This window comes from Myxine glutinosa, chromosome 9, assembly GCF_964187855.1.
Source record: "Myxine glutinosa chromosome 9, kmMyxGlut1.1, whole genome shotgun sequence".
Classification (NCBI taxonomy): domain Eukaryota; kingdom Metazoa; phylum Chordata; class Myxini; order Myxiniformes; family Myxinidae; genus Myxine; species Myxine glutinosa.
The window spans coordinates 136273070-136294120 of NC_136269.1; the positions used below are offsets into that span (position 1 = coordinate 136273070).

The following is a 21051-nucleotide window of genomic DNA, read 5'->3' on the forward strand; positions in this document are numbered from 1 at the left end:
CATGTTTAAAAAAAATTAACTGGACAATTATACTCGGACCCAATGATATAGTGACATTTTTATTTATGTTTTAACTGTGCTACAACATGGTGGTGAGTAACTGCTCAGACAATTGCTTGAATAACTCCTTGAACAATAGTTTTAATAAGAAAGTGGCTAACAAATCGACCATGTCAGTATTGGAAATTGTTCTGGTCCAGCTACTTCTCACATTTGCACTTGCACAGACGAGTGCACTTCAACTGTGCCCTCATGCACTTGCACACAGCACAGGTACTTGTGCAAGTGCACTTCACATCCAGGTGGAATACATCCTTGGCGAGGGGCAGTGAGGTCCAAATTGGAAGCAGCTTGCCGTCCTCTTCCTTCCACCCATGATTAGTGGGGTGGTTGACAGGCATCATGGACCTTTGGGCTGTTGTCCAGATGCTCGCTTGGAAGACACTCCTTTTGAGATGTTGATCCAAAGCATCACTCGTTGGGGGAATTCTCTCCACGTCCCGGGTCTTCTGTGAGGACACCCCCATTCGGACAAGGTCAACGTCATTGTCCTCATTTGACTCATTGGAGTACAGCCGACAGACAAAGTTCGTTGCCACTTCTTTCAGCCTTGGCAATGTTTGGAATGGAGTGTCGACGATAGTTGCAAATTCCTCCATGAGGGATGGCACTTTGTGCATCAACTTGCAGCAGTATCACTTACCCTTAAACTTGAAGGAAGAGGTGCTGTCTGATCCAGTGAATGCGTGGAAGAGGGCCATGGCTTTGCACGTTGTCGTGCCCAGGTTTGTGGCGATGGTGTTCAGCGAGATCATTCTGGTTGTCTTTCCCACTTTGAAGGAGATCCAGATTTCTGCGGCCGGATTCAGAGCCTTGATGTGATGGAAATTACTCGGAAGGATTACGACAACATCTTTGTCTCCAGTATGAACCATCCCAAGTGAAGATGTTTGGAGGGCGTGGAGGAGATGTACTAGGACATGAGTGTCAGCTTCCTCATGGTTGCATTGATCCATTGGTGGACTGTTTCCAACATGGTGGACTTGATCACCTGCAGTGATGTAGACATCCTTGTCATCTGGGAACTGTCCTGGTTATCTTTTTTGACAGGAATGAGAACAGTTCCTTCTTGTTATCAACGTTCGCCAGAAACGTCTGCCAATTTCCTGGGATTTTGGCAGTACCAGATATGCATTGTCGGGTGCATATTCCTCGTTTTCCCCTTGTGCCTCCTTTGATTGTCAGTGCACGATACTGGTCCCAGACAATGTCTACTCTTGTCGATCTTTTCAAGTTGTGGCGAACTCTTGGGCAGAATACCTTGTCGAAATAGGAATCAAAGGTGTTTCCTTGGACAGTTGTACCAGGAAGTGAGTGTATCAGTACCCCACCGTCAATAACAATGAAGTCGTAAACATCTGGCGCAACTAGCTCCTCGTCGACCAAAATGGCGCTACTCGTACTGGCTTCCACGATGTATACCAACAAATCTGACTTGGTACAAGAGTTGAGGGACCCTTTGGATGACAACGCAGGTGGGTATGGGGAAGATTCGTGATGAAAAAAATTCTCCAAATCCCCCCCCCCCAATTTTTTTTTATATATGAGTGCTTGACACTCAAACCAAAATTGTTCTATAGGCCCTTAACCTTCAAATTGGTACTGAAAACGAAACTTTTGCATCAATTTGAAATGAAAAGAAAACATTACCCATGCACGGCCCCCACTAGTACGGTACGATGCAATTTTATATCGGGTATAAAATGGCAAATGTATGGTTTGATAGTGTCTACTGCTGGCTGGGGAACCATTTATCTACAAACAACGGGTTTTATCAACCACAGGTTTGTTCTAGTATGTCGACTGCTGTGGGAAACGAGGTGGTCGCTTGCGTGTCGAGCACTAGCCCTATCTTTGCCAAAAAGGGGGCGTTCCTAACTCGAGGCACACCTTGTTTCCCATGGTGGTTAACATGCTCTCAATAACATCAATTTGTAGTTGATGAAGTCCATATTTTCCTTTTTCAAGCCGCCCGCCACCTTTCTTCGTGCGTACAACCGAACGAGGGGTTATTACTGATGTGCCTTTCAAGGAATATTTCGCAACAAGCTTTGCTTATACCCGCACATACTCACAATGGCACAAGAAACTTGGCAGAGCTCTCCTTACTTGAACTTTGACCTGTCCTTGCTCGGAGAGAAATCCTATTCTACCCTTCCATGACTAATTTCTGCTGGTCCTGGTTTTCGCAACATCGTCGTCCACTTGGACATCCCTTGTGCTCTTGTACAGGTCTCTGTACCACTTGACGAGTTTGAACTGTGTTTTGTTGCGCGTAACGTTTGGGGAAAGCATCACTAATGTGTAAAAACAGGTTCACGGTGGTTGGAATTCAACAACCACTCCAGTTGTTAAATTATTCCATGCCGTATTGCAAGCGGGACGGCCTGGCTAATGGTGAGCGTTCAGAGGAGCTTTGTGCTTTTTGTGTAAATATCAAACGATTCCGACCTTTGGTGGAAATCCAACAACGGAACTGGAATTCATCAAGAAGTTTAATTTATTTTATTTTGAGGTTTCTTTAAACGGTTCACACTTGGGCACGTTTTTGTCGAAAAGGCATGTGTGGGTAAGTAAATATTTGGGTTACTGCAAACGCTGACAACACACGTATATACGTGCGGACACGCACACACGCATATACGTGCGGACACGCACACACGCATATACGTGCGGACACGCACACACGCATATACGTGCGGACACGCATATACATGCGGACATGCATATACGTGCGGACACGCACACACACATATACGTGCGGACACGCATATACATGCGGACACGCACACACGCATATACGTGCGGACACGCACACACGCATATACGTGCGGACACGCACACACGCATATACGTGCGGACACGCACACACGCATATACGTGCGGACACGCACACACGCATATACGTGCGGACACGCACACACACATATACGTGCGGACACGCATATACGTGCGGACACGCACACACGCATATACGTGCGGACACGCACACACGCATATACGTGCGGACACGCATATACGTGCGGACACGCACACACGCATATACTTGCGGACACGCATATACATGCGGACACACACGCACACGTGCAGACACACACACACACACACCTCGTTTTTTTCATTTCTGTTCGTCACAATTCTATCTCTCTTTTATGCACACGCACACACACACACACATGCATATACGTGTGGACACACGCACGCACACGTGTATACGTGCGGACATGTGCGCGCGCACACACATATGCGTGTGCACACACACACACACACACGCGCATATACGTGCGGACACACACACACACGCATATACGTGAGGACACACACACACGCATATACATGACACACATACAATCTGGTATCACAACACATGCTAATGTCACAAACACTCCAAAAATGAAAAGATTAATTCCACACCTTTATTGCTTTGCACTCAGGATAAGATTTCTAGATGGCGGTGCTTTTGCGGACGTACTGTATCGATGGACTGTATACACTTCAGCCTTTACCAAGTTAAGAAATCTATCCTTTTTTAAGGTCTGGACGTTTGGTGTTGTGGTGATATTCTCCGTGTCCTAATTAATTCAACCACAGCGAATGTGGCCTTGTCATTTCAGGAAGGTTTAATTGCTGAAAGGTCTTGTGCAGGCGATTAATGCTGAACCTTGGTGTGTGTACCACGCTTGGATGAGGGTTGGGGAAGGATGTGTTGGAGTGGGTGTGGTGGGGGTTGTGTAACACTCTGCTTCCATGTGTTTCACTTAAACAGGCAAAATAAAAAGCCATATATACACATGTGATGGTCCTTTTTGATCCTTGACTTGTAAAGCTTCAAATGTGGTTCAATTTCTACCTTATTCGATTATTTCGGAGTATTTCTCCAATATAACCTCATGGAGTGGGTCCCGGTGTCTGTCCGTATGTACATCCGTTAACATTTGACTAAATAATTTTCTCACAAACTACATGACCGATAATTATGGATCAAATTTGGTTTTGGATCAAATTTATTAGATTTTTTATTCTCCCAGATTTATTAAACGTTGCTATGTACTGCATTCAGTTATTCCGACTTAGTTACCATTCCCCAAGGATCATGAAATAAAAACTGAACCTTGTGGCTGAACACTCAAGCAAGGAAATGTCTCTTATAATTATATTATTAGAAATACTAGTGTGACTCGGAGCGCTCCGCGTGCCTCACCACACGTCGTTTCGGAGGGATAGGCATCTTTGACCATTTCGGTGTATTTTGTTTCTTCAGGCCTATTTGGGTCTTCAGGGTCTTTTGGATCCTCTGGCCCTTTAAAGCTATTTTTGGATCTTTGGGGGTTTTTGGGGTCTTTTAGGTCTTCGAGGTCTTTTGGGTCTTTAAGGGTATTTTGGGTCTTCAGAGGTCTTGGTGGTCTTAAGTGTCTTGGAGGACTTAAAGGGTCGTCAAAGGTCTGATGTCTCAGCAGTCTAAACGTAAAGGTGGGCGCGATTCGGAAAATTTTAAGTCCGCTTACCGCTTATCCGCTCCGCCAGCCCGTGTAGTCCGATTCGCTTATCCGCTTCAGCGGCCGAAAATCTTAGTCCGCTTACCGGTTATCCGCTTATCCGCTTCGATTCGATAAGCGATTTTTGAGGTTTCTAAAGGGAATTTAATGCTTTTTAAGCCTAAATAGCCATTTCTAACTACTACAAAGACAAACAAAGCTTTTAAGATCAAAAATATACATTTTTATTTAAATAAAATTTATTAAAAATTTATTGAAATAAAGTTTTCCACTCGACTCTACTCTACTCTACAGTTAATTTAAATATAATTTTAATATATGCAAGTTACATTAAAGAAAAATCAATTTGCCCGTCCTTTCTTTGACAAGAGAGTCTACTAGTCAACAGACTGTTCTCCCCTATGGGCCGGTGCTCCTGCCTCACACCTAGCTCGGCTTCACGCTGTTGAAACCAAAGCTTTCAGAATTATTGGAATCTCCCGCGATGAAGCTATCTCTGAGGGCCTTTCACTCACTCACCGCAGGCAGGTAGGTGGTCTTTCTGTCTTCTACCGACTCCTCTCCGGCCTTGCACCCCCAGCTCTCTCTGTGCTCTGTCCCCCAAATATTCCTACAGGTCGCACAAGATCTGCCAGCAACCCTCTGATGGTTAAACTGCCGAAATCTCGGCTCTCTGCTCACCTTCACTCTTTCATTCCTCTTTTCTCACGCCTCTGGAACAAACTCCCTCACTCCCTTCAATCCCACTCCTCCCTCCAGGTCTTTAAAACAGCTGTTCACCACCATCTCTTATCTTCCCCCATCCAAAACCTTGATCTTTTCTACCCCCGCTAATTCACCCCAGATCCACCTTGTTTGAAATTCCAACTTCTTTCCTGGAAGTCCTGGCAGTGTCCATATGTTTTATACCTCTCCCACCGCCCCCTTCCCACGCCCCCCCCCCCCCCCAAAGCCCTCGCCCTCTCTCAGATCTCTCGATGTCTCCATGTCTCTCGGTCCCTGCTCTCAAATGTTGTGTTTGTGTCCTTCCCCCTCTCTCCCCATCTTGTCTACCGCTCCCTATGTTATATGTTTTATGTGTCGGTTTGTCTTTCTGTGTGATTAATGTTCGCTCTTTCACGAGCCTCGATCTTGTATACAAAAAAAAAAAAAAAAAAAAAAAAAAAAGTCCTCGTCTTCCTCCTCCACCTCGTGGGCCTTCTTGAGGATTTGGAGGTTACCCTTCATGAGGACGAGGGCCTCGAAGTTCGGTGCAGCCAAGGCCGACCTCTTAGGCCTGAGGATGTCCGACCCGTAGCTGAACACGCGCTCGACCGAGGCAGAGCTCGGGAGCGGCGTGTTATGCCTGAGAAATAGAGTTACCCAAGCATCACGGAACTCGAGCGGGAAGAGATTGGGCGAGAGCCCCGGGTTCCCCCTCAGCGGTTTCCTCGACCAGTTGTTGACCTCTTCCCTGATCTTCTCCTCGAGGTTCTCCTCCTGCTGCCCCTCCTCCATGGCGAACAGGTAGTCCGTACTGCTCGAGCCGGGCTGGGGTCCCTGCTGGGGGGCAGGGTCCAGGTGCTCGTCAGGCAGGACGAGGGCGAGCAGGTCCCTGATGAGCTTGTCCCTCACCAGGTCGCAGATGGCGTCGTTGTTCTGCCTCCTGCAGATGGCCCTGACCGTGGCGAGCTTGTGCTGGGGGTGCAGCGCCGTGGCCATCAAAAGGTCCATGTCCACGAAGAGGTGGCTGAACCTGAAGTAAAAGAAAAGTTATAAAACAAATGTCAAATAATTTCAGATTTGTAAATTGAAAAATTAAATGTCATTCAACTGATTTTAATTCAGTTCAAATGAATCATTAGACCGGCAAGGATTTTTAAATCATTTAATAATAATATAATATAAGAAGAAAGAAGCACTTATTAATTTTCAACTCGTTGCGATAAAATATAATAATAATATAAGAATTAACCTGCCGTCAAAGCCCTTTGTTCCCTTCCTGGCGCAGGACGGCTGCTGGAGGAGGCTGGCCACCAGGTTCTGGGCGTGGACGATGCTGCCGTCGATGGACAGCGCCTCCAGGGAGTCCTTGAGCACCTGGAGGTGGGGGAGAAGGCACCCCATGTAGGCCTTCTCCTCGCCCTGGAGTACGTCTAGGCAGGCGGCGAGGGGGGCGGTCACCTTGACGTACTCCGACCAGATCTGCACGTTGTCCTCCGTGATGTGCGGCAGGGGGTGGGGGTGCTGCCACTGACAGATCTGGTTCAGGTTGTTCCTCTTGTCCATGTCAAGCACCTCGGTCAGCAGGCACTTGTAGGCGTCGTGGCTAGAGTTCCACCTTGTGACGCCGGTGGTCACAAGCTTCTTGCCCAGGGCCGAGTTGGATGTCGCTGTGCTGGGACTGCTGGTTTGCGTCGCTCGTGTGCCTGTCCCTGGCACTGCCGCTGGGCTGGAGAGTCAGAAATCTCTCCATCTTGACGTTATTGCCGCTCTAGCGTCCAATAAAATATTCAGTTTTCACTTATTATTCACTTAAATAAATATTCACAATTCTAGAGTAACGGCTCAGGCTAACAGCTGATTTGGCGAATCGCGATGCGCTTTAATTTTTCGGTAGTCCGCTTACGCTTATCCGCTTCGGATTCCGGGGGTTGTTCCGATTCGCTTATCCGCTTCGAAAACGTTAGTCCGCTGCAGCGGATAAGCGGACTTTCGAAGCGGACCGCCCACCTTTGTCTAAACGTAATTAAGAGTTCACGGACTGTGTTTTGGGTGTTAATTTTATTTGAAGAAGAAGAGGACGTTTTGGTCGCTTGTAAACATACACAACCATATACGTTTGCTCTATTATAATAAGATATATTATAAATAGTACAGGAAAAAGGGCTGACGAGACGCTTACATAAACGGTGTAGACCAAACGGCCAACGGACACAGATATGGATGGATAAGGGGGCTCTCAAACTTGTGTACAATGAATCTATTAAAGCGCGGCGTTACGCGCGCTGCTTGCGAGCAAGGAGGAAGCGGACAAGCGGTAACTTATAAGCGTCTTTATTTCAGGAGCTCACTAACACTGGCGCGCTCCGGGCTGCGCGCCCGGTGTATATCAAGAGGCCACGCCTACCCCTCGGGCGTGGCCACCGCCCACTTGGTGCGCGGAATGATGTCACCCCGCCAGTGGGCTTTTGTGTCCGCCACACGCGCCCCCCCAGAATTCCCGCGCACCTGGAGGGCCAGTTTGCGGGGCAGACGAATGACCCGGCCGAAGCGCCCCCTGGCGATCGGCGGCGTCCGGGGTGCAGGGATGCCAGGTGGGATGCCCCTGGCTGCCCCTGGGATGGGTGCAGGACCGGGGGGCGGCGTGGCGGCGGGGCTGGGCGGTGCCGGGGGTCCGCCCACAGGGGGGCGGCCCCGACGTGGGGGTCGGGCCACTGGCGGTGGATGGTCCACGTCGAGGTGGGCCGGCTTGAGGCGGTCCACCGAAACGCGGTCAGGAGTACCGCCGATGTCCAGGGTGAAGTGCTTCGCCCCGGTCTCCAGCACGCGGAAAGACCCGTCGTACGGGGGCCGCAGTGGTGTCCGGTGGGCATCGTGGCGGACGAAGACGTACTCCGCCGTGCGAAGCTCCGGGGCGACGTGCGTCGGTGGGTGCCCGTGGCATGCCGTTGGCACCGGGGCGAACCTCTGGGCGGTCTCTTGCAGAGCGGAGCGCTGCTGTGCCGCGGACCATGGTGCCGTGGGCTCGGGGAGGAACTCGCCCGGCACCCGCAGCGGTTGCCCGAAGACCAACTCCGCCGCGGATGCGCGCAGGTCCTCCTTGGACGCCGTCCGGAGGCCCAGCAGGACCCAGGGGAGCCTGTCGACCCAGCCGCCGTCGCGGAGGGTGGCCCGGAGCGCGACCTTCAATGAGCGGTGAAATCGCTCACACAGGCCGTTAGCCTGGGGGTGGTAGGCCGTGGTTCGGTGCAGCCGGACCCCGAGCCCCTGCGCGACCGCCCCCCAGAGCTCCGAGGTGAACTGGGGGCCGCGGTCGGACGAGATGTCTGAGGGGGCGCCGAACCGGGCGACCCAGGTGGCGATGAAAGCCTGCGCGACATCGGCCGCCGTTGTCGACGCCAAGGGCACGGCCTCTGGCCACCGGGTGGTGCGGTCCACCATCGTGAGGACGTAGGTGAAACCCCGCGAGGGGGGCAGAGGTCCCACCAGGTCCACGTGGACGTGGTCAAACCGGCGTTCCGGCACCGTGAACGGGGCCAACGGGGCCTGGGTGTGCCGGTGCACCTTGGCGCGCTGGCACGCGAGGCACGTCCTGGCCCAGCCGCGGACGGCCTTCTGGAGGCCATGCCAGACGAACTTGTCGGCGATCAGCCTTTGGGAGGCCCTCGCGCCCGGGTGGGACAGGCCATGGATGGCGTCAAACACCTGGCGCTGCCAGCCCGCGGGCACGATGGGGCGAGGACGCCCGAGGGAGACGTCGCACAAGAGGGCCGCGCCCGCGCCGTCGAACGGCACCTCGGTGACGCGGAGGCCTGTGACGGCGGTCCGCAAGGCCTGGACGTCGGGGTCAGCGGCCTGGTCCGCTGCCATCCGGGCATAGTCGATGCCGAGGTGGACTGCGTGGGCGACGGCCCGGGAAAGGCAATCCGCCACCGGGTTGTCCTTCCCCGCGACGTGCTGGATGTCCGTCGTGTACTCGGACACGGCCGAGAGGTGACGCTGCTGCCGGGCCGACCACGGCTCGGTGACCTTGCCCATCGCGAAGATCAGCGGCTTGTGGTCGACGAAGGCAGTGAACGCACGGCCCTCGAGCAGATGGCGGAAGTGCCTGACCGCCAAGTGAAGCCCGAGCAACTCGCGGTCGAAGGTACTGTAACGGCGTTCGGGCGGGCGAAGCTGCCGGCTAAAGAACGCCAGCGGTTGCCAAGCTCCACGCACCCATTGCTCGTGCACCGCGCCCACCGCGTAGTCCGAGGCATCAGTGGTGAGGGCGATCGGTGCATCGGGCGCCGGGTGCGCGAGCATGGTGGCGTTAGCCAAGGCGAGCTTCGCGCCCGTGAACGCCGTGTCCATCTGCTCGGTCCAGGTAACGTCGCCTTTGCCCGGCTTACCTCGGAGAGCTTCGTGCAGGGGGCGCAGGAGCTGGGCGATACGGGGCAGGAACCGATGGTAAAAGTTCACCATGCCCAGGAACTCCTGCAGCCCTCTGATCGTGCGGGGGCGCGGAAACCCCTTCACCGCCTCCACCTTGGCCGGCAGGGGGACGGCTCCGTGCCTGGTGACACGGTGCCCCAGAAAATCGATTATGGCGGCGCCGAACCGGCACTTTGCGGGGTTCACAATCAGGCCATGCTGGCCCAGGCGTTCGAAGAGCGTGCGGAGGTGGCGTAGGTGCTCTTCGTGGGACGCGCTGGCGACGAGGATATCATCCAGGTAGACGTAGACAAAATCCAAGTCGCGCAGGACGCTGTCCATCAGTCGCTGGAACGCCTGAGCCGCATTCTTCAGACCGAAGGGCATGCGCAGAAACTCGAAGAGTCCGAATGGCGTGATGACCGCCGTTTTCGGGACGTCCTCCGGCCTGACGGGGACCTGATGGTAGCCGCGTATGAGGTCCACCTTCGAGAAGAAGGACATGCCCGCCAAACGGGCGGAAAAGTCCTGAATGTGGGGGACGGGGTAGCGGTCGGGAGTCGTGGCGTCATTGAGACGGCGATAGTCCCCGCACGGTCGCCATCCCCCGCCGGGCTTCGGCACGATGTGCAGCGGCGACGCCCAAGCGCTCTCTGAGCACCGAACGATGCCGAGTCGCTCTAGGGTAGCGAACCCCGCTTTTGCCACCGCCAGCTTCGTCGGCTCGAGGCGGCGTGCCCGGGCGTAGACCGGTGGCCCGACGGTGGGGATGTGATGGGCCACCCCGTGCTTGACGGCCCCCGCCGAGAAGGTGGGCCGCGTGAGGGCCGGGAAGCTGGCGAGGAGGCGGGTGAATGCGTCTGCTGCCGGAAGCGAACAGACCAACGTGGCCGGAACCGAACCGTTCGGCAAGCCGCTTGGCAAGCCGCTCGGCGAGCCGCTCGTTGAGCTGCTCGACAAGCTGGGCAACGCACAAGCGAGCGAGCTGAACGTCTCGGCCTGGACAAGACGTCTGCGCTTGACGTCGACCAGGAGCCCATTAGCGCACAGGAAGTCCGCGCCAAGCAGTGCCATGGGCACGTCGGCGGTGACGAACGTCCATCGGAAAACCTGCCCTCCGAACCGCAGAGAGAGGCAGCGTTTTCCGTACGTACGGATGGGCGTCCCGTTCGCGGCAAGCAGCGCGGGGCCCCCACCCGCGGCGTGCTTGTCTGACGTGCCGGCGGGAACGACACTCACCTGCGCTCCCGTGTCGCACAGGTAACGGCGCCCGGAGAAGGTGTCCTTTATGAACAGCAGGCTGCTCGAACGGCCGGCGCTCATCGCCACTATTGAGCGCCGGCCCGGGCGTTTCCCGACCTGTTGAAGGAGCATGGCGGATGACACTGCCGAGCTTCGTGGCCGAACTTGGCGTGGAACCAGCACCAGGTGGTGGAGCTGGAGGAGTGCGGCTGGCTCCGCCAGGCCGGTGGAGTTGGCGGGTTTCCCCGCGGTGGCGGTTTTCGCCGCGGCGGTGGGCGGGGCGTGGCGGCGGTCACGAGGTGCGTATCAGCATGCTGCGTATGCTGTATAAGCTGATGCTGTGGATCAGCAGCATTAGCAGCATTAGCAGCATCAGCCACGAGGGCCGTGACGGCCACGCCGACTCTCGCCCGCGTGTCCGAAGCGGCGAAGTACTTGTCCGCCTCGGCCGCCAATGCTCGGGGTTCCGTTAGCCCGGTCCCGGCCAACGCGAGACGGACCTGCGCTGGAAGTTGGCGACGGAAAAGCGCCCGGAATAGAGAACCGGGGGCTTCGTCGCCCAACAGTGACAGCATATGGTCCATTCGGACCGACGGGCGCGTGTCACCGAGCTCGGGGAGATCCAGGAGGCGGTCGGCCCGTGCGTCGTCCGTGAGGCCGAACGTGGCTAGGAGTAGCCGCTTGAGTGCCTCGTACTTGTGGCCGTCCGGTGGGTGGCGAAGGACGGACACAACTCGAGCGGCCGTGCCGGGCCCGAGGGAGGCGACGACGTGGCAATAGCGCGTGTCATCGCCGGTGAGGCGCCGAAGCTGAAATTGGGCTTCGGCCTGGACGAACCAGACTTCGGCCTGAGCCTCCCAAAATTCGGGAAGTTTGATGAAGTTGGCCATGGCAATGGCGTCGCGTGTGGAAGGATCGCTCCGGCAGATCCAACGTCGAGGGGGTCACCAGTAAAGCGCGGCGTTACGCGCGCTGCTTGCGAGCAAGGAGGAAGCGGACAAGCGGTAACTTATAAGCGTCTTTATTTCAGGAGCTCACTGTAACACTGGCGCGCTCCGGGCTGCGCGCCCGGTGTATATCAAGAGGCCACGCCTACCCCTCGGGCGTGGCCACCGCCCACTTGGTGCGCGGAATGATGTCACCCCGCCAGTGGGCTTTTGTGTCCGCCACACTATAATAATAAGAGTGTGTGTGTGTGTGTGTGTGTGTGTGTGTGTGTGTGTGTGTGTGTGTGTGTGTGTGTGTGTGTGTGTGTGTGTGTTTTCGTCTCTTCCATAACTCCAAAACCATGAAACCTAGCGGCCCCAAACTTTGCATGAATACTTCTTGACGCCAAGGGGAGTGCATGAATGAGAACTGGGTGTTTGGGTGTGATAAAACGCCCTTTTTGAAAAAGAATATGGCCTTATTTAATTAAAATGAAACGGGCTTTGTCCGTAGTCAGTCCGCTATCCCTCAGAGGGTCTTATGCTTTTTCGGCCTGCTCAAAAAGGCCTTTCTCTGGTACAGGCCGCAATGGTTTCTGCAAATTTAAGTGCTCAAAATTTATATTCTCTTCAATCCCACTCCTCCCTCCAGGTCTTTCAAACAGCTGTTCACCACCATCTCTTATCTTCCCCCACCCAAAACCTTGATCTTTTCTACCCCCATTAAAACACCCCAAATCCACCTCTTTCAATCTCCAACTTCTTTCCTGAAATTCCTGGTACTGGTAGTGTTCATTTGCTTTATACTGTGTACTCCCATACATTCCCCGACCCCTTCCTCCCCTCCCCCCTCCCTCCCATCCCCTCTTCACTCTCTCCCCTCTCTTCATATTCCCGTCAAATAACATACCTTAATTATAAATAATGATGTACCTTTGCTAGTAAATAAATAAATATACCCCACTAAGGTGCCAACAATACCGATTCCCACGATGAAGAACACTGGGGCAAGCGAGGTCTTGGATGGCACAAAGCAATTGGTAGATGCAGGTCACTGGTGCACAGACTAAGTGCTGCTCGGGACGGGCAGTTTGGCAGGAATGATGCGGTAGAAGACGGGAGAAGAAGATGGTGGCTAGGTAGAGGTAAGGCGAGCGAATATTTTTAGGTCCAGGTCCAGCTCCAACACTCGGTGGAAACCGCAACCACTTTTCACCTCAACTCTGGGACCGCCTCCACAAGCGGTGGGGACCGTAATTGGCTGCTTGCTCCTTGAGGGAGTTCCAGCCCCATGGATGGGATGGCTTCAATAAAATATATGAATAGTTATGTGAGAGATAATGAGAGAGAAAATGTCAGCTCTCTCACTCCTTTGCACTCAAGGCTCTGACGTCATCCGATGCCACCCGTGCCTGCTCCTATCAGCCAGTCGCCGCCACATCACTCCATCGTACCTTAACCAATCGCTGCTCTTCGGGGCGTGGCCTAACGGGCCTGCCTGCTTTTGTGATCACCCATTGGTGGTATCAGCAGTGGTTCAATGCCCTGGTTCCGGTCGCTTTTATTTGGTGTTATAAATGCGCGATTTCTTGCTATGGGTGTGTGCTGGCTGCATTGTCATAAGGAGCAGAGGAAAAACAAGCATTCTGAGTTTTGCCCTGCAATACATGTCCCCTACCGGCATTGGGTAGCACTGTCAGACTCATAGAAGACAGTATTATGACTTACCGCACTCCAAATTATAGTCCGGAAAACTGTTGGGGAAATTCCCAAAGTTCAAAGTGCCATAACTTTGTCAAAAATGATCGAAACGTCGTGAAGTTCGAACTTGATCTGTAATGTATCATGACAAAACCATGTACCAAGTTTGAAATCATTGGCATTAAGAGTTTAGGAAAAAAGTCCGTAAAGCTGTTCTTTGCGTGACGGATTGAAGGACCGACAGACGGAGGGACGGAGTGCAAACTTATAGTCCCCTAAGGTGTACACCTAAGGTCCCCTATTAGTCCCCTAAGGTAGGGGACGAATAACAGAGGTGATTACATATAGGGATTTAATTACCCATAAACCCTAGCTAATTAACAAAACCCCACCCCTCATGGGGACACTTGTACATTGTTACACGACATACGGTCTACCGGATCCCTACTTATGATACATGGGGTTTCTTCTTCTTCACGACAGTCGGAGCACACTACCTGTACAATTCTACCTGGCTCTAAGGTAATCATTGTCTACCTCCCACAAACGTAACATAGCCTCCCCTCCTGGAACCGAAGCTTGCGCAAGGTTCACTGCAGGCTAGGGTGGTCCAAAAAACATCGATCTCCGATTTTGATGCTCTACTGGATTATTGTTAGAAATGGTCTAAAACATTCACCCACCAAATATTTTCGCTCAATTCCATCTAGAAACTCATACACACTTCAATTGAAATATGGTGTTTTTCACCAAATTTGGCTAAATGAGAACAATCCAATAGCAACCTAGGTGGAAAAAGTACATGCACTATTGTACGATAGTGGGGCTGCTTAACTGATGAATTGTGCCTTTTCCCTTAAAAGCATGAAACTTGGCACATGGCTAGAATACCCCAAAAGAAAGATTTTTAGTCCAGGGGGCATCTCCAATTTCACCCCATATGGCGGCCATCTTGAAATTCAAGATGGCCGTCATACAAGACCTGTTTTGATGAATATCTCCATAATTAGAACAGCTATCTAAATGGTTGCAGTGCCTACACCTACATTTTTAGGGTCTAGGAATCCAATGGTAACATAAAATATTAAGCAGTCATATGAAAATATTAATTTTGCATAGTATCATGCATACTGGGAATGCATATAAATACTCTTAACAGGTTGGCATTCTTCAGTGATTAAAAGTGTCTATGACATCGCAGACTGTAACTGTGCCATCTTGTGGTTTTCTAGTCTTTGCTGCATTCTCCATCACATGCACAGAGAGAAGTACAGGGAAGTGCAGCTTTCTTACACCGGCAACGACCAGTACATCCTTTTTTGCACCCACACTTAACAAGTTCATTGCAGATCTTTGCAGCCTCTGGAAGTGTTGTCCATATTGGTTTGAACTGGCCAGCAGACGTTTTTTGCCAACCCCATTCAGTGGGGCGTGGTAGATCAGGCTTAGCATGCAATGCTTGTCCCCAGCATAGTGCGCCTTGGTATACTGCCCGCTTTACGTGCTGCACAAGGGCATCATGTGTTGGTGGAATTGATTCCACAGGTCTGCCCTTCTTTGCAAACAGTTTCTTTCGTACAATGTTAATGTCAGTAGCAGTACTTGTGCGATCATACAACAGAATAACAAATCTCTCAATGACGTTCATGCAGGTTTCAGTTATCTCTGTGCTCTGGTGGCAAATTTCTGCTAGTACCTCTGTGAGCTCAGGGAATGATTCCCACACATTCCATGCAGTTACCTTTCCACGCCCATTAAACGCTGAAGAAGTGTCACACCCTGTTAGTGCATGAAAGATGGGGAGGGCTTTAGATTTCTCAGGGCCAAGAGCTGTGGCTATATCATGTGCAGAGATAAATCGCATGTTCTTGCCTGTCCCAAATTGTAACCATATCATCACTGAAAGCTTCTGGGATGCTGTGACTGCAAGCATGACAACATCTGTGTCCACAGTTTGTATGAGGACCTCACTATGCCCTCTCTGTGTTGCATCAGCAGCATGTAGGAACATCCGACCATCTGCCTCTTCCTGAGTGCACGGGGAGAGTGATTCTAGATCAATGCGTGGTGGAGCAGTAAGAACCTCTGTATCAAGTGTGACAACTAGCTCCTTGCGCTGGTCTTCAAATGATTTAATTGTTTCATTGGAAAGGAAGCTGAAGAGTTCACGCTTGTTTTCATCAACTCGAAGAAAGTTCTGCCACTGTCCAGGAATTGCAACTGAGGTATCTACTCGTCGGCGAACCCCCTTGCCACGCTTTTCACGGGTCATGCTCTTAAGGCTGTCGGGTAGGTAACGGTCCCACACCAGATCAAGTCGGGTTGCAGATTTGTACTGTGAGAAAACAAATGGGATGAAGACCTTTTCGGCATATTCGCCAAATGTTTTGACTGTGCCAACATCGGGCTTTAGCTTTTGAACAATTACTGCCCCGTCAAGTATGACACATGTCACCTCTGGCATCTGTGTGCTTGATGGTGAAAGTTCCTCTAAGCAGTCCAAAAGGTCGCTCTTTGTACCAGGTCGAAGCTTCCCATCCTTGGACAGAGATGGAGGGAAAGATTGATTTTCATGACGGAAAAATTCATCTAGGTTTCCCTCGCGGGTTTGACAGGCAAAATAGAGGCGAGAAAACAGTTGAACATCACTCTTCAATGAGGCTACCTTGTGTTTATCTGTCAGCTGGTCTGTTACTGATGAGCTGCCAAACAGAGGTAACTTTTTGCGCGGGACGACGTCATTCAAAGGCTTTGAGCGTTCAATTAGCCTCTCTTGCACAAATGACTCCAGAGCCTCCTTTCCCACTTTCTGCACGTGTTTCACACTTTGTACGACTGATGCACTTGCTATATCCTTTGTGTCAAGGACCAAAAGGTCAGCGGTTTCTTCAAGAAATGGATTACCTAGCTCCTCGATAACTGATACAAGTGATCTGACATGTTTGTCAAAGGTCATCTGGGTGCTTTTATTCTGATCATGATGCAGTGATGGCGCTTTGCTTTCATGTTGCTCCTGTGCAGTCTCAAACTCATCAATCACCCTTGAGACCTCTGGACCTGCAACCATCCATCTTTGCAGAGCATGGGCATTGTCCAGCAGACCCACAGCTCCTCCATCTCCCTTGATACGTGCATTGTTCTGTTCATGTGCATGATCTGTAGCAATTGAAGAAAATTTGCGTTGGGTCTTTTGTACCGTGAACATGCCAGCTCGGAAATTATCCAGAACTTTAGGGTGTGTCTTGTGCAAGTCCATCATATCACGCAAATGGACTGTGACCCATCTTGCATAGTGCGTATGGTCAAGAGCAAAGAACCACGGAAGAAGCTCCCATAAAGCATCTAAGTACATTTCAAAGTCAGCCTCCCTCAATGAGCGCACAAAGGTCAGGATGCTGTTCTCCAATGCCATCGTGAGACTCCAGTATTGGAACTGTGGGTGTTCCTTAGTCATTTTGCCACACCAATCAGTAAATGAAAGTTTCGTCTCAGCTTCTATTGCATAGTCATTGTATGCCCGATGCTGCAGTATGTGCAAGGCTGCAGCTGTCACCTGATGGGCATTGCGCGAGCGTGAAACATGTGCAGCTCGCAGGAAAGAATCTGCACTTCCCGCTGAGGCAATATTGGCTTGCACCAATGCTTCTACCCAGCCGCTTCCAGATAACCAGTCACCCGATGTCTTCAGTGCAGTCATTTCAAAGTGCATACCCATTGTTGAGAACCGAGTTGTGTGAATTTTTTATATAGTTTCTCTTTCAAAGTGCGATTAAAACGCTCAATAACAACTGCCTTTCCTTCATTAAAGGTGCTGTATAATTTGATATCCTCCTGTATAATCTGGATTTCAAGATGGCTGCCATATACTATTGAATATTTTATGTTGCCATTGGATTCCTAGACCCTAAAAATGTAGGTATAGGCACTTCAACCATTTTGATATCTGTTCTAATTATGGAGATATTCATCAAAATAGGTCTTGTATGACGGCCATCTTGGATTTCAAGATGGCCGCCATATGGGGTGAAATTGGGGATGCCCCCTGGACTAAAAATCTTTCTTTTCGGGTATTCTAGCCATGTGCCAAGTTTCATGCTTTTAAGGGAAAAGGCACAATCGATCCGAATTTTTTAGCTAAGCCGCCCAGCTACTAAGCCATTTTGTGGTTCATGACTCTTTGCATGCGCTTGCGCCTGTGAGTGTGAAATCATCATGGTCGAAACATGTTTGACAATGCTTGAAACATGTTTGAAACATGTTCATACATGTCTGACTCATGTTTCGACCATGAGGACTTCACAGGGGTATGTACCATCAATGACATTATTTAGGAAAAAAATATTTCTAAGGTCTTTGTAAGTCATTAAAATTGACCAAAATGACAAATTTATATGTTGAGTGTGTATGAGTTTATAGATGACTCAGATGCAAAATATTTTTTGGGTGAATGATTTAGACCATTTCTAACAATAATCCAATAGAGCATCAAAATCCAGATAAAAAAGTGTTTTTTTTTGCATTTTTGGACCACCCTACTGCAGGCCCCACCTTCCCCAGCCTTAACACTTACCGACTCACACTTAATTAGTCTATGAAATAAACCAGGAGGGCTGTGGGAATCGAGCCGTAGCTACTCACCTATTCTCCTTACCGTTCTACACCCCTTAAGCAACAATGCAAATATGTACAATCCTTGGAATCCTCGCTCCTAACTCCTGGGGCAGGAAGAAAAATGTCAAAACACAGAAACCTACCTTAACCACAAAACGTTAATCCAAAAATGCAAAACCTCAAAAATTCAAAAATATTTGTACAACCCCAGTCTACAGATCACTTCCCCCGGTGCATGCCACAATACCCAACGTTACCTGCGGAGCCATCCCAATGTACCCGAATTTCAGCGGGCCCTGTCCTGGTGTTACTGGTGAGTGACATGGCTCGGTGAATTTCTCCCCCATTCATTCACACAAATCCCATAACCATTCACACACATTTCAATAATCAACAAAGCACTTATTTCACCCCCCCCCGCCTTACTGGTCGCTAGGGGTCTCCATACCCCAGGGCGCCCAACCAGACCTCCCCACCGACGGGCTCCCAATGTCCAGACACCACTGGCTGCCAGGGGCAATTGCCTCGGTGGGGAGGGGGGGAGGGGGGGGGGGGAGCTGCAGTCACTGTACCTGCGGACACACACCTTCCCCACCCACAAAATCCACAATAGCATTTCCTCCCCCGCTGCCATTCAATTCTCAACCGCATATTTCATCAAAATATGCTGCCATGGCCTGCTTACATGGGAATTCCCCATATTCACATTCCCAAATTTCCAAACACAATTCCATTTCCATTCTCCCAACCACACAAAAACACAACAACCTTGACACATAGAGACACGACCCACAAGACACTTTGTGGCACACACTCCAATCCCCTCACTGACCATGCCATCACTCTCACCCTCACCATTCCAAATTATTGGTCCCAATTTATAAACAAGTACCGGAGCCTGGGACAGTAAACATCAAGGCACCTTACCTTACCTTGATGTGCAGGTAGTTGCAGGTTGGTCGGGTCCAAGAGTTCAATCCACTCTACTGAATCCCAAAATTTGTCCCATCGGGCCTATCAAATTTCAGGAAGGGTGTCGGAGTGAACTCCATTCAATGTACAATGTGCACTGAGTGGGTTCATCAAAAATGTAGTGGTCTGAGAGGGTCATTAACCAGTGTGGCAGCTACATTCAAATGTAAGGTGTGCACAGAGGGAGCTGCAGATGGAGGAAATGTTGAGTTGGATCTTGGAGACGGCGTGAAGCTGGAAGGTGTGAAAACATTTTGCTACCTCGGAGACATGCTGAATGGAGAAGGTGGATCAGACTCGGCAACGGTTGCTCGAGTGAGATGTGCATGGAAGAAGTTTCGGGAACTGAGTGGCGTGCTGATGAGGAGGGGAGTGTCGTTGAAGCTGAAGGGAAAGGTGTATGCTGCATATGTGAGAAGTGTTATGATTTATGGGAGCGAGACATGGGTCATGAATGCAGAGCAGCAACGAAGGCTGGAAAGGGTGGAAATGCGAATGGTTCGGTGGATGTGCGGAGTATCGTTGAGAGAGAGGAAGACAAATGATGAATTGCGAAAGATGATGGGAATATAGCCTGTGATTGATGCTGTGAAGAGGAACAGGCTGAGATGGTTTGGTCATGTGTTGAGGAAGGATGAAAGTGACTGATTGAGAAGAGTGATGGAAATGAATGTAGAAGGAAGTAGAGGATGGTGAAGACCGAGAAAGACTTGGCTAAAGATGGTGGAAGAAGAAATGTAGGCAAGGGGGTTAACAAGGAGAGATGCAGAAAATAGGGCAAAATGGAGAAGATTGTCATGGGGACCGCAAGGCTAACCCCCGCTCTAGCAGGGAAAATGGCCTTAAAATGCATGTTGTTGTGTTGTGGGCCTATCAAATTTCACCAAATTTCCTTTTGTCCTCTGTACTGGCAAGTATGTGGATCCACCTCCGCCGGTGACCTTTACTACCCTTGGCTATGACAGCTCTGCCACTCTGCCGTGCAAGGGCCATCGGGTAAGTTGAGCAACTGAAACGCCAATATGGCCCATGAGTGTCTAATGGCGCCACCCATCATCTATCCTTTGGCCCCCTGCGTGGAACCTGGCTCCACTAGCCCCAGATGGCCAATGTGGTGAGCACCTGCTGCCAACTCCGCCATTCCCAAGGCCTTGGACCTGGGAGGCACTGTCACAGTGCAGAGCATCCCAACAGCCACGTCCCCTGCACCTCCACATCATCCCCCAGTCCGACCACATGCAGCCCCCAGTGCCCACCCACACTTGACCACACCCAGGGTCCAGTCGACAGCCATGCTCCCCCAGGAGACTCAATCCCAGAAGACACAGTCCGCACACCTCGGACACCCATAACACCACATTGACCTCCAGACTACACAACTACATCTCCACAAGCCCGTGGCCAAATATTGGAGCAGTCGTCCCCGCAGCCAGTTGAAGGCTGTGTCCTGCTACTCGATCCATTGTTTGTCCCAGCCTCCAACACTTTGGTCTAACACACCTGGATCAACAATGGTGCCACTGCTGTCAGTGTCCACCATGGCCTCTTCACAAAATGCACCATTAAATTTCCATCTAACCCTTAGATTACTCATGCCAATTTTTCCACATTTCACTATCTTCACCAAAGAAGGGTGCTTCTCCATACACTTGTCAGCCGAGCATGGCCCCGTATGCTCGGCTCGTTCCAAATTCCCAATCCAATCCCATGGCTCTCTTCTCAAACCGAGAGTCCACAAATCACAACAGATCATCTGTGGAAGATCATGCTCACACCACCACGTTCCACAGATGCCCCAATGGTTGTCTGGTGGGCTATATCATCCCTGTCCATGCGGTTCGACCCACGTCCATATACCAGCACAGCATGGCAGGTCATCACATGCAGCTCGGTGACCAACTCCTTCCATGGCTGTGCCAAATCGACTT

General features: G+C 51.1%; 1 protein-coding gene across 1 annotated transcript; it reads right to left on the reverse strand.

Moving 5' to 3' along the window:
- Positions 1–973: 973 nt before the first annotated feature.
- On the reverse strand, positions 974–7023 carry LOC144893737 (uncharacterized). Its single transcript, XM_078785137.1, has 4 exons — positions 6511–7023; positions 5919–6291; positions 1321–1494; positions 974–1051 (listed from the first exon to the last, which is right to left on the reverse strand). Exons 1-4 carry the CDS (start codon positions 6822–6824, stop codon positions 974–976), a joined length of 939 nt encoding a protein of 312 aa, XP_078641263.1. The 5' UTR covers positions 6825–7023.
- Positions 7024–21051: the final 14028 nt, after the last annotated feature.

Excerpts from the sequence above, each read along its gene's own strand:
- LOC144893737 (XM_078785137.1), bottom strand. The coding sequence starts at position 6,824 with ATGGACAAGAGGAACAACCTGAACCAGATCTGTCAGTGGCAGCACCCC. Across the intron at positions 6,292-6,510 it reads ACAAAGGGCTTTGACGGCAG|GTTCAGCCACCTCTTCGTGG; the intron begins GTTAATTCTTAT and ends CTTTTACTTCAG. Across the intron at positions 1,052-1,320 it reads TTGATTCCTATTTCGACAAG|GTGATCAAGTCCACCATGTT; the intron begins GTATTCTGCCCA and ends ACATCACTGCAG.